This window comes from Eufriesea mexicana, unplaced genomic scaffold, assembly GCF_001483705.2.
Source record: "Eufriesea mexicana isolate 0111107269 unplaced genomic scaffold, ASM148370v2 scaffold474474821, whole genome shotgun sequence".
NCBI lineage: Eukaryota > Metazoa > Arthropoda > Insecta > Hymenoptera > Apidae > Eufriesea > Eufriesea mexicana.
The window spans coordinates 707,121-721,355 of NW_016907964.1; the positions used below are offsets into that span (position 1 = coordinate 707,121).

The 14,235-nt window shown below is 36.0% G+C and overlaps 1 protein-coding gene and 1 long non-coding RNA gene across 3 annotated transcripts in view; one reads left to right on the top strand and one right to left on the bottom strand.

The window, feature by feature from the left end:
* The window catches only part of LOC108548631 (ankyrin repeat and SAM domain-containing protein 1A), an 87,651-nt gene that overhangs the window by 10,096 nt on the left and 63,320 nt on the right, over nucleotides 1-14,235 (top strand). The window contains exons 2-6 of one of the 2 annotated variants that reach the window (XM_017901672.1): nucleotides 3,865-3,939; nucleotides 4,509-4,589; nucleotides 4,789-4,945; nucleotides 5,790-5,935; nucleotides 6,218-6,340. In XM_017901672.1, coding sequence (XP_017757161.1) covers nucleotides 3,865-3,939; nucleotides 4,509-4,589; nucleotides 4,789-4,945; nucleotides 5,790-5,935; nucleotides 6,218-6,340 — 582 coding nt within the window. The remainder of the gene's footprint in view (nucleotides 1-3,864; nucleotides 3,940-4,508; nucleotides 4,590-4,788; nucleotides 4,946-5,789; nucleotides 5,936-6,217; nucleotides 6,341-14,235) is intronic. The other variant, XM_017901681.1, reaches the window with a different exon arrangement.
* On the bottom strand, nucleotides 4,857-5,407 carry LOC108548644 (uncharacterized). The gene is made up of 3 exons (XR_001890273.1): nucleotides 5,313-5,407; nucleotides 5,112-5,194; nucleotides 4,857-4,928 (listed from the first exon to the last, which is right to left on the bottom strand). It is a non-coding gene; the product is annotated as an uncharacterized LOC108548644 (long non-coding RNA).

The window sequence follows — 14,235 nt, forward strand, 5'->3', positions numbered from 1 at the left end:
ACTTTTACCAACCGTATGTCCGCGAGTTGTATTATCGTTTGATTGAACGTTTAATCGAGTTGATTATTTACGTCGTCTAATTAATAATTGTAATTCAAAACCCTTTCGAATAATAATTTCCCAGTTAACGCTAAACTTACCACAGTCGGTGAAGTAGATCACAATAGCTAAAAAAGCGAAAGGAGAATTTTAGAAAAAAAAAGGAAAGAAATATTGGAAAACTGATTATACTTGTAAAATTATTGGCACATGTGGATATTTTGAAAAAAGAATCAACTATATAATTAATTTTAATACTATTTTAATACATTTATAATATAATAATACTGATAAAATTCAAGAAGAAAATAATGATTAGAAAATTTTTACATATTCCTTATGCTTCGAGATACATAGTAAAAATACACTTTATATAAGATTGGACACAATTTATTATCTATTGATGTTATTTCTTCAACCCATTTTTAATTTTACAAAAGATTTAAAGATACTGAAATTTATTATTATTAGATCGTTGAACGAACTTTCACCTAACGTAACTTCGAATTTTATTTGTATTATATTTGCACTTTGGGTGGCAAAAACATCGTTTAATATCGATAGAGGCGCGCAGCGTTTCTAATATCGATACAAGAGTTACGTGTGCGACAGTTCGAAGGACAAGGGTAAACATACATATTTTTACGAGTCTATCTTCATATCGGAATTGCACGAGAACTGAGCAAACACGGTAGCTCACGGTTATGATGTGTATTAATCGAGCAAGATAAATATTGCGTTCCCTTACGTTGTTTTTCCGTGGCGTCGATTCTGTGCCCCTCGAATCGCACAAATAGTATATTTTTTGGCGTTTGCCGAGTTTACTGATTTGATCTTTCAGATAGGCTTGCTACGCCGAACTGTTATCTCATTTGTGTATATTTTCTGAGTGTTTTACGGCGAGATTATCGAAAAACGTTTCTGCAAAAGCATTGATAAAAGATAAGTAATCATTAAATTTAAGTGAAATTTGTGCATTCTCCATTCGAGTTATTCATATCGATATTTTAACGTGTATAAAAAGGTCGATGGAATTGCTTATGATAATTATTGAAAAATAATTATTTTAAATTAATTTAAAATAATTAATAAGAATAATTAATTCAGCGCTGTTAATTGCCTCATGATATATCCAGGAAATACTTGAAGATAGCTTTTGTTGTATTTGTTGTATATAAAAATGTAAAGTCTGATAATTGCACATCCATGGAAGTCAAAGAACGTATCATTACAGATAGAATTGTTTAGAACCTTAGAAAAAGGAATCGTTTACAACTTCATAGTAGACTGTTGGATATTAGAGTATTAATTGTCCTCAAAATCCTTACAATGTTAATGTCAACTCCAGGATTCTCCAGGCATCCTCTTAGGATTAAGAGCTGACTTGGTGCCAAGGACCCTTTGGCATCACCTGGTGACAGAATTCACTTAGTTAGGACTCTTACAATGGGTCATATCACTTAGTGCTAGGTACACTTTGGTCTCAAAGGCTACTTGGCCTCAATATATCTTTGGTGCTGGAATCTCTTTGGTTTTAGGTCACTTTTCTATTCGGTCTTCTTAATAGCAGGATTAATTTGGAATTAGGATCTATTTGTTCCAGGTCTCCTTATCCTAAGAATTATCAAATGGATCATATGCTCCTGTGAGATCTCTGCTACTATGAAGGTCAGGAGGTCCAGAAAATGAGGACATCTTGTCGTTAATAAATCTTGCTACTTTCCCAAAGACTTTCTCACTTTACTAACCTTATCTTCTATGAATCGGTTGAAATTTTATCAACCGGTTTATTTATTGATTATAGTACTTAATATTTTGTTGTTTCCATACCTAATACCATACTAGTTTCTTGATTCAGTTTCTCATCCAAGTAAGCATCCAAAAGTTACTTGAGCCTTTCCTTTTTATTGCATTATCAACCTCTTTATCATCCCCTGTAAAGATAAAGCGATTTTAAAATTGCAAATTAAATTATTTATTCTTTTTAATAATACATTCTTAATTGGGACGAAAAAATGGTAAATTCCAAACGTTATGCTTAATTTACCTAATACCATACCAATTTCTTGATTCAGTTTCTCATCCGAGTAAGCATCCAAAAGTTACCTGAGCCTTTCCTTCTTATTGCATTATCAACCTCTTAAGCACCCTCTGTAAAGATAAAACGATTTTAAAATTGCAAATTAAATTATTTATTCTTTTTAATAATACATTCTTAATTGGGACGAAAAAATTGTAAATTCCAAATGTTATGCTTAAAATTATGAATCGTAACAAGTTAATGAAAAAAAAAAAATATGCATCAGAAAACAATTTCAGTATTGCTACGAGAAGTAATTGCAGACAATATACGCAACAAGCTCATCCAAGCAATTACTCGTATTACCTGACAAATCCCACACTATATGAAAAAGGTCGAAGATCAAACGAGTCAGCGGCTCTTTGCCCCGTTCTTAACCCTCGTCGCCGTTTTGCGGCGGGTCTCTCCGCGTCACGGTCGTTCATCGAATCCAGCCAATTCGATCGGCTTTGATCGCTCGCCACTCGACGCTTCAAGGGTGGCTGAGTGACCAGCCTCGAGCGGCGCTAATCAAATCCACTTAAGAAGAGAACACGGGATAACGAGAAATTGCTTGGTGACGTACCATCGTTGTCGCGTCTCCGCGCGATCGAACAGGCAACACAAAAGAAACAGCCGACGACGTTGGAGAAAAGCAAAGAAGAGAGCAGGGAAGGAAAAGCAAGGTGTCGCGTACGTCCCAAGGGGGCTGATCCAAAGACGCGTTTACATTGTATTTACGTCAGAGCAGAGCGTAGCGGGCGTTTATCTCGGCACGAACGCAACAAAGGCCAGTAATGAGAACATGTGTTGGATGCAGGAAGCTTCATTAGCGAACCTGTTCCTGTCCGCGAGACCCATTGTGATACCTAACTCTGTCTGCGCTGCGATACGGTGACTCGTTGCGTGTAGTGCGATTCTTTGCCTCTGCGAGCCCATATTGCCGCCGGGTATTAGTTACCGGCAGTAAACATGAATTCCTAATTGCGGAAATGGGCCTCGGCCGTTGCTGGATGATCGTTACCCCGGTGCTCGCTGATGCAGCGACCTGACAATCGGGGTTGCTTCGAACCGTCGCACCAAACAAAGCGGTATCGAGGCTTGCTTCAAACTAATATCCCTCGTGGGACTCATACGAAGCCGTGGTATCTATCTTGGGGCAGAGAACGTAAACTCTCTTGGAGCTGTAACAATTTTATATATTTTAACCTTGCTTAATGTTTATAAAGGATGTCCCATAACTCACGCAAGATTTCAATTTTGCGCCATTTGAGTGGCAAAGTGTTGCCAACGAAAAGGAAAAGACAGCGTGACAGTTGACAGTTTAGGGTTACTAAAAACGCGTCTTCATTGTTGAGCAATATTTACAATTTTTAATTGAAAATCTGTGTTTTCTATCAAAATTACTTCTTGCCTGAATTTTGGGACACCCTATAGAAGGATGTATGTTGGGTATTTGGTAAAATTAGTCTCAGTACTTGGTGACATTAGTTTCATCCTTTATGGAGGGATATGTGTTGGAAATTGGTCTTCAGAGATTAGAAGTTTATCATGCGATGACGATGATCTCTTATTTATGTTGCGTTGCTTGTAAATTTGCCTTTGCTTTATGTATATAACCAGTGTTTTAAAGGTCTTGGGACATGTGGTGTTCTTAACAGGGCTGGAATGTATATATATATAATGTATTTAATGTATTTCTATGTCATATATCTCCTTTATTTTATAAATTTTGATATGAAGTAGCATTTCTTTGTATTTTTCAGCAATCATTTAATTCCTTCCAATTTTGGGCCAAGTATAAGTAAATTGAACGTGATACCTCACCTAAGATATATCATGTAATTATTTTTTTTTTTATTATAACAATGAAAACGATATTTTAACAAGATACTACTGAAAGAAATATGTTTGTTACAAAATTGTATTTTCTTAGAATTTTCAACTTAACATAACATAAGTATAATTAATTTAAACATAAATGTATTCGTTTCTTTCTGTACTAAAATGAACAAAATATATTCAGACATGAATTATAACGCAATTTTGTAACAACCTTTGGCTTTCAGTATACTAAAATATGAGCGGTATGAATCAGCTATGAAAAATTATCCGCACCATTAAGCGTGATTATATGTAGTCCTTGAACAGAAGGAATCTGAATAATAACGTCGTTCAATAGTGAATCATTGCATATCAGTCAGACTACCAACTTCCTACAACTGATATAAGAACTTGTGTTTCTATGTAGATATCTTCTATAACTTATCAATGTCACTGTGATTATTTCCTATATAAACAATAATATTATTAGTAATATTACTCTATATAAACACTTACATATTATATATTATAGATAATAATAAGATAGTGTCATATACCAGTACAAATCTATTTTATCTATTTACAGCCTACGGCGGGGTCCGGGGGCTAACGTGCAAGATGCTAGTGGATATTCTGCCCTTCACCATGCAGCTTTAAACGGACACAAGTACGTTTTAATTAAGGACCCTGCATTCTACTCGATTTGAATTAAAAACTAAAAGAATTTTAATAAAAATTTGATTGACATACGTATAACAAGAACCCACTCTTAGCCCTTTGTTTCTCATTAATATTCCCTCTGATCGGCGATTAATCGATGTCGCGCACATTCTGACGATAATTCGGGGAAACGCTTTTATCCTCAGGGAGGTGGTAAAGTTATTGCTCCAATATGAGGCTTCCACTAACGTCGTCGACGCTAAAGGCTCTTCGCCGCTTCATTTGGCAGCTTGGGCGGGCGACGCTGAAATCGTGCGGTTAATTCTTACCCAAGGACCCTCGGTACCTAAAGTGAATCTTACGGTCAGTAAATTTATTCTTCTCCTGTTTTGTTTTCTTTTTTTTTTATTGTTATTTAATGTCATTAAAGAGTTAAATGATGGTAATATCTTAAATCATTTGTTGCATCGATCACAGACAGTGGAGAAATTTATTATTTATTATTTTATTGAAATTTTTATCGACATACCTTGATGCGGAATTTCTGTAATTTCCTCGTAAAATTTATTTTCATTCGATCTCCGGTGAATAATGAAGAGATTCTTGGAGCTCCTGAAACGATATACATAAATTCTTTTCATAACTCTGTGATATTGGTTATATAAAATCGCGAAAATTTTTTTCTTTCTTTTTGGAATATATTGACATACTTATCGCAAAGATCGCTTACTTGTGTTGTGTAAAATAACATTGGTTAGCTACTTATTAACCAGTAACGAGGTTGTAGCTTAAATTTCCACCATGCTTCAAATTTGCCTTCATATTTTTATGTCATTCGTTTACTTGGTTATGTACCAGATCTAAAAATTATACAAAATGTAATTTCCATGTTAGCACAAATGGTGTATAGAGAGTTATTTTAAACGAATCTCTTTATTTCACGAAACGTTCCGTTCGTTAGAACGTTTCCAATAGCGTGTCAATTTCATCGTTCGATCGCGTGATCGCGGTCGATATAACCTACCTTTTTGGTTATGTTTCCGTTCGAAGAATCTCGTCGCTTATTTCAGTAAACACGTTCGCCTTTTTTTCCTGGTAGAGAGTAATTTCACGTTGCCGTAACCATTTTGAATTGGAACACTTTGATGCCAGCTATCGAAACGAAGTGTATCCGTTAACTCGAAATACCGGCTTTGTATGATCGCAGACGAAGGACAACGAGACAGCGCTGCACTGCGCGGCACAGTATGGGCACACGGAAGTGGTGGCGCAGCTGTTGCAATACGGATGCGACCCCAGTATCCGCAACAGCCGGGGAGAATCCGCGCTGGATCTCGCCGCACAATATGGCAGGTAAATTGCACGTAGGATTTTTTCCTTCGTTTTTCCACCTCTTCTTTCCTCATATCCTATTTTTTTTCACTTCGTTTTAGATCCTTTTTTTTCCGTTTACGTTTGAGGTTAGCTCATAATTTCGAGTACGTTTATAATTCATTTGGTCGAAATTCGAACGGTTTTTTGAGCTGGTCTATGAAGCTGAAACTGCTCGGGCATAATCGATCGTCGCGACTGAATAATCGATGTCGCTGCTAATTGGCTTTGTGCTTCTTCTGTAAAATTAATTATCTTTTATAGATTGGAAACCGTGCAATTGCTCGTTAGTACGTATCCAGAGCTGATCGTGCCTCTCCGGAATTCTTCCTCGTCGGTGATTTTCCCTCACACCCCGCTACATCTGGCCTCGCGGAATGGTCATAGGTGAGTCTTTGAGAACATGCATTTTTCTGTGAATATCTACGTTTTTTCTGTAACTATGAACCTTGATTAAATTTGAGAATGTTTGAGTGTAGATATGTACATTTAGATTAATGTTTAGATTACCGATTGTCGTGTTTCATTTGAATTCGATGAATTCATCGAATGTTTTATGATAATATGACATATTTTCTCATAATTTTAAATAACTGCGTGGCAGAAGATCATAGATATCTAATATAGTATTTTCACCAATCAAATAATAAATCATCACGTACTTGTAAATTCTTTCCTCTGTTTGATATAAAATTCACCTAAAATTATAATGAAGTTATAAACAATGCGACAAAAATTCATAAATATGCAAGATAGCATTTTAGGTTAGTTTTTCATTTAGAAAAATGTTCGATTCTTTTTACTAACCTAACAACAACCCGTCGCGTAGTTGAAATTCTTTCCTTTACTTTGCATAAATTTCACCTAAAATTCCGTTTGACGTTGCCAGTCTCAAGTTGCGTTACGGATCGTGGCCCATGCAATAACCAGCCGTGATCGTTCAGAGGTTACATGCTCTCTTTATTTAATCAAGTTGAGTCGATGATCGTCGCACGGCGTTTGATCAACACGCGAGGGTGGCGCCGCGCACGTTTGCCGCGGCTGTCCATGAAATCTATTTTATATTGCATTGCAGATCAGGATCGTCGCTAGGTTATTCATGATTCGTGGAACCCTGCTCGGCTTGTGTACGTTCGCCCTCTGAGCGCGTACACGCGTCGCACGATTAATTTGCGCTCGACGTGTGCTACCGAAGGAAAAAACGGTTAATTTTTAGTGACACGTTGTATCTTTAGCCAACGCTCGCTATTTTTGCACTAGTGTTTCTGGCAGTTGCGTAAGTGGGAATGGATTTGTCTTCGAACATAAATGGAATATATCAGGTTAGTTGCATCACTATTAGGGGATTCGTTATGAAATGGAAAATTGCGAAATGCGGTGTTGAATGGAGGGTAGTAATTAGGTTATATATGGGTTTGATAGATTGAAGAGTGTCGATTACATAAGGTGTAGTGTGTATATGCGTAAAATTGAACGGTGCTTAAATTATTTTTCATATTTTTAGAATGTCGTTTATTAATAAGCTTCTTTGTGGCTATAATTCGTAGATGTAAGGTTATGTCAGGATATATTAGTGCTCTAAAAAGTGTAAAATAGTTCAAAAGAGTATTTTATAGGATTAATATAAGGTAGTTGTCTGTAATTAATGAGGGATTAAACTAATTTTGATAAAAACAATGTATACACATAAAATTAGAACAGGATTCTCATAATTGCAAATATTATGTCAGCATTTCTATTATATCATCGATTTGTCAGTAATAATTATCAAATACTTCACAGATCATTAAATATTGAATACTACTAAACTACTGAATATGAATGAAATATTTCTCTTGGCTTTGTTCATAAATTTTAATGGAATTAATCCAGAATATATAGCTCATTTGTCTTATGACAGTCATTGTCAATAAAAAGAGAATTCTTTACATTTATATTTACATTAAAAAATATTCAAGTATAAATAATAGATTTTGTCCAAGCAACACTTCTAGAGAACAAATTTGAAATTTTCATTATTGAATAAAATAAATATTATTAAATGGAATTTTCCGATTTCTCTGTTTTTAAATTAATTCAAAATACACGATTATTCGATACACGATGTTAATCAAAAATTAAGAAAATAAATAAATATGTATTAATATTTGCAGAGAACATGCAAAATAGATGTTTGTTATCTGATACTTCGAATGTCATCAAATATTAATGTTGTTATATTACTGAATATAAACTTCATTTGCAAAATTTCATTAAAGTTGATCCAAAATACAATGCTAAATATATCACTTATTATTCTCATGGAAATTTTCACAGCTAACTAAATAAAGAGCCCTTTTCAACACAATCATTACCCCATTTATGCACTCCAAAGGTAATCAACAAAATTATTAAATACAGATTGTACTTGCAAAATTTCATTCAGGATACATAATCAAAAATGTGTTATTACTTATTAAGAAAGTCAATTCTTCAACTAATTCAAGGAAAAATTCTTTCCAGCATAGAAATATTTATTCAATTAAATGAAGAACCCTCTCCAACACTTCCACTACTCTATTCATACATCCCAAAGGTAATCAACAAAATTACTAAATACAGATAACATTTGCAAAATTTAATCAACACTACATAATCCAAAATGCATTATTACTCATTATCCATTTTCCTAAGAAAATCAATTCATCAACTAATTCAAGGAAAAATTCTTTCCAGCATAGAAATATTTATTCAATTAAATGAAGAACCCTCTCCAACACTTCCACTACTTTATTCATGCATCCCAAAGGTAACAAACAAAATTACTAAATACAGATAGCATTTGCAAAACATAATCAAAACTACATGATCCAAACTACATTATAACTCATTGTCCATTTTCCAAAGAAAATCAACTCTTCAACTAATTCAAGAAAAATTCTTTCCAGCATATAAATATTCATTTAATTAATTGAAGAATTCTTTCCAACACATCTACTATCCATTAAATCATCGGAGAGGTCACCAGCAAGAGTTGTCCAGGTCTATCTACGTCACAAAAAGAAACGTACGACTTCTTCGAAGCGCCTCCTTCCACGACCCCTCTCCCAATTCCTCGAAAGGCACGTTCCACCTTGCAGAACTTCATTCGCGATGACGCTTTTTCTCCAGAACCGTTCGCGCTAATTACCGAGTAATGTAGCCCGCGCATTGTATCCCCGAACAACAATGGACTCGTTTCAGCTAACCATAACGATGTCGAGCCATTTGCAGCGTTGCCATTAGAGCCAATCAGAGAGCACCACGTTGCGTAATCCCGTCGAATACGATATGTACGTCCTCCAACTGGCATGATCCGTCGCAACCCTCTCCTGGTTACACACGTCCTATATTACCATCCTACCGATCGCTCTCTCGTTCCCCGTTAGAGCGAATCTCCGATCGAATGCATCCGCGGCGGCCACACCGACAGGCCTGCTGCTACCCGTGCGCATTGCTGACCGCCTCTCGATTACGAGGATCGTATTAATCATTACCTTCGAAACGTATCGACCTAGATCGGTCGACGTTTGCACGGACCCGGCTGAATCGCGATTGCCTAGCCCCCGACCGAGCGATCGCGGGATGTTTAATGCCCCTTTATGCACCAAGGTGTTCTGACGCATCGATAACCGCGCCACACCGATGCGTTGTTCCCTTTTGAAGGGATTTAGCATTCCTCTGCAGCGTCTGCTGCTCGAACAATGGGAGTTGGGAATAACGATGGATATTTTGTGTTCGATTGTGTGATTTGTGATGTGTGATTGGGCTCTGTAGGATTGGGAGTTGGGATCATTTCTTTTTGTTTTCATTTTTTAGAGGATGAGGTTGGGAGGAAGTAATTGGTGAGGTTTTTTGATGCGGCAGTGGAGTATTTGGAAAGTATAATTGTATTTTGCTGTTGTATTAATGTATTGGTGATCACAGGGATATGTGAATAGGGAATATAGGAGTGTGGATTTTGAAAATGTAGTTTTCGTTACTTATGTGATGAGGCTTATTTTTATTTGTAATTTGCATTGAGATAAGATACTATGTGTTGCCAGTTAGTCTCCTAAATAGAAATTGATTACAATTAGGTTAGTCAGGCTATATTATATATAACAATTACTGGTATATACATGTAATCCAATTTTTCTATATAGTCTTATTAATACTTCATTTATAATACCTTATACTTTCTTGAATTAAATCTACGTTTGAAAAACCACATCAATGCAAGTAATTTCATTATAAAAATAAAAAGATGTAGTTACATTGTGAATAACTTTTACAAAAAACTTATTCAGTATGTATATACCAAGTAATTACTTTAACTTTTAAATTAAACACTGCGTGAATATATACCTAAAATATTCGTGTTATATGAGAGTTGTCCAAGTTTACAAAACAATGCAATAAGCAGTGTTTAAAAAGGGCCGTTATAATTATCGCGTTACAAGAAGGTTGACTGTAAATAAATTTTAAATTACAAAATTTATATTTCAACCTTTACGCCTACAATGTGTGAGACTCCTATTAAGGAACTCTGGCCAAACACGAGTAGTGTGGCTAAGAGGCGTGGTTTGTAGATAGGACCAAACGTAAACAATACAGGCAGGCTCACGGTCAGTTTTCGCCGATGTCTTTCCGTCCCAGTTACGTGTTACTCTTCGCAGTATTCGGACGAACCGGCTCGACGTGTGACTGACGCACCGTGTGACGTGTTACTGTTGATTATGGTATGTGCCATTAGAACTTAAATCCTTCCATACAGGAAAAAAATAATGTCAAATATTTCTCTATAATATTTTCCATAAATACTCCTCTCCCTCTATCTCTCTCTCACCTAGCATACCTGTGTCGCTGTATTTCTAGAGTAAATCTCGAAAGGGTATACACGAGACAGATATTTTTGACAAAGCGTGAATTTCGAAAACGTAAATTGTGTGACAGGGAATGCGATTTAGTCAAGCGTGAGAGAGAGCCTGGGCGAGTAGGGGACGTCGAAAATAAGCGACAGAGGACGGCGTATAACAGTGAAACACGTTCCGGGAACGAAACACGAGACGCGTGATATCGCAATGGCGGACAATGCGCCAAAATAGTCACCCAAATATCGACGAAGGCCTCGCAGCGTCCGATCGATTTACTAGCATTTATACAAATAATTGGTGATCGTCGCATCGCACGGCAAAAATGTTCAGTTAAATAAACGATATTGTAAGCACGGACCTTCGTTATTTGATTAATCGAATCGTTCAATCGGATGATGCAAGATTAACCGGATAATCGTTTACACTGGTACTGTACAATTAAATAACGAAAATGAATTTCGACATTGGCGGCGGAAGGGGGTGGCATGAAGCGATTCTTCGAACGACTATTTGCACATGATTCACGGTATATATTTTTTTTCTTCCTTCTTTTTTTTCTGCAAAATATTTCACGTTATATTCGCAAAGCTGGATGCGACGCACCTGGTTTATTATTTCCAGTTTGTCATCGAACGGTTCGTTGATTTAAAATATCCAAAACGTCATAAATAACATTTGGCTGAGGCACGGGGGGAAATATTTGTGTAAAATTGACATGATAGTGGGGATAAAAATAGAATGATAGAAAAATTGAGGTGTACATTTTTTTTTTTTTTTTTTAATTACTGTGTGTATGTGTGCCATTCTATTATGGTTAAATGCGGTTGAACTGAAAAAAAAAAAATATTCCAAATATACCATAAATTAGCTAAAAGTAGAATAGTGTATATTAAGCACTGAAGAATAATCTTTGCTTCCAATATTCGATACAAGGGGTTGGAACGGTTCCAGGAATAACTGTTAATAATTGTTATATAAAAGTTCTTTTTGAAACAATTATGAAAGATCGAAATGGTGTTGTAACTGTTACAGTGTAAAACAATTGTTAACTGTATTGATTGTGATTACTGTTCCAGTAGCTTTTCAGATAAGTTGTTCATTGGTAAAATCGATTAACTCTAAAAAAGAAAAGGGAGACATTTATTTTAAATATAGAAATTTAAACAGCAATCGAGTCTTTCGGTTCCAAAATTTCTAAAAATGCAAAGGATATAGTTTAATAAAAATTTTCATTTTTATTTTATATTATGTATGTTATACATAATATTACAGTATTCATACTGTTTTTATTTCGGATTCGCAAAGCTCTTACGAGAGAAATTACCTAGATGGGTAATTAGCTTAAAAAAAAAAAAAAAAAAGAAAAAAAAATTGAAATTGCACGTGAATAGGAAACAGAATTTTACTTTAGCAATTGAAAATGAAATAAAAGTAGTAACAACTACCACTATCACTCAATAGATGGCACCAGCGTTAAATAGTAAAAACATCTCTCGATAATGATAATATTAGATTACAAATAAACACGGATTAAAAATTATCCATCACGTTTTAACTTTCAATTTCTCAAATTTTGTATCTTCTTCTTTATAACATACCCAATACAATATCTTTCATTCAGAAATTAAAAATATATACACTCCATTTTTAATTCAGTCAAATAACCAAAAACCATCGTTATACAGATGGTTTTCACCATCCGTATACAGAGCATTCCAGAATCATGGAAAGGGAGGGAATAGTATTTAACGCTATGCTCGGCCAATTCATTCTCATTTAACATCGCGGCGTCACGTCCATAATCCGGTTGGTAAGCCTTTAAAATAATCGACGTTGTTGGACGGGCGTAGGACGGAACGGCTGGGACGGGGACACACGGAGCTCGATCGAATATCGTTCGTTCGCCGATCGTGAATCGCCGCGAAACGGCAGTCACATTGTAATCGGGTATAACGTCGGTTTTTCTATGCAACCTTGCAGCCGGTAATCGCTTTAACTGGCGCTGGTCGCTTATAATGCGATCGCGTCGCGATATACAGTCCGATGAATGCATTTTCTGTCGCTACTGATGCGCCCTCTGCCTTCTCTTTCCCGCCGGTAACCATCCTCAGTTAAAACCACTCAATCTGTGCTTCTCTAGCCATCCTTGTCGTCGATCCAGGCTTCGCGATGTGAAGCCGGTGTGCGCGGCGAATGACCAGTGAGACTCGATTTATTGGCGGAATTTTGGTCAACGTGTATTGTATTCGAGAGGAAGACAAGTTTTCGATTAGACTTTGACAATTGAATAGTCACCATGGAATGTGATTGTGTGAGCTTACGTATTTGAGTAATGCAATTAAGTTGATATACACAAACGAATAGTGACAAAGTGAGGTTATGATTTCAGTGCGACTGAATAATTATTACAGAATACGACAGTGTGAGTTTCTAATGTGTGTAAAGAAAGTATTAATACGCGTTGATAAAGTGGTAATTCAATATTTATTAACAATATTATCAATTCAATTTAAATAAGAACTTTGAATATTATACAGTATATATTCAATACATTTGGGATAGCGATTGTACAAATTCAAGAATCAAATCGTGATTTGTTATGATCGTTTCATCGAAGTAATCGTTGTACCTAAATTAACTAGAGTAGTTGAGTTAAATAAACGGTAATATTCGTAAATTTATTAACATTGTTAATGTTAAATTCCAATCTAGACAAATAATATGACATCATTACGGTTTTGCTTCGTGGTCTGTGATTTGACAAGATTATATTCCTAATAGGACAATCGCACGCTCATATGGATTGAATCATTAGAGACATTAACCTTGCAGTATACAATATTCATCATCAATGCATAGCTATTTTTAGTATAGTGGGAGTGTTGAACCTTTAGTGCCTATAGTTATATTCAGTATAGAGTAAACGCTCACCGTGGCATCAATTGGATTACAGTTATCTTTAATATAGAGTGAACACTCGACGTTGAGTGACTAATCAGCTTCAACAGATCGAGTGCTCGATGATAGGTGACTATAATCACTTTTATTAATCAAACGATTAAAATACTTGAAAAATGAAACATCAAATTTGCGAACAAAATCTTTCATCTAATACAAGCCAATAGGTGTTAAGAGAATGTAGTCACGTCTACGCGATGACGGTTGATGACCGTCAGCTAGCAAAGTCACGTATACGTGACAACGATCGTTAAAATGTTAAATAGGTGTACGTGCGTACGCGACATTGTATCTCATTGACACGTCGTTGGTTGCTTTACTTCGAGTGCGTAGATAGTCGCGCGAACACGCGTGTACACACGCGCGCCCGTTGCGCGAGTCGCGCGCGCGTGCCCGCGAACTGTGTACACTATCGCGTGTTTGCCACGCGGCCATGTTCCACTGTGGCAA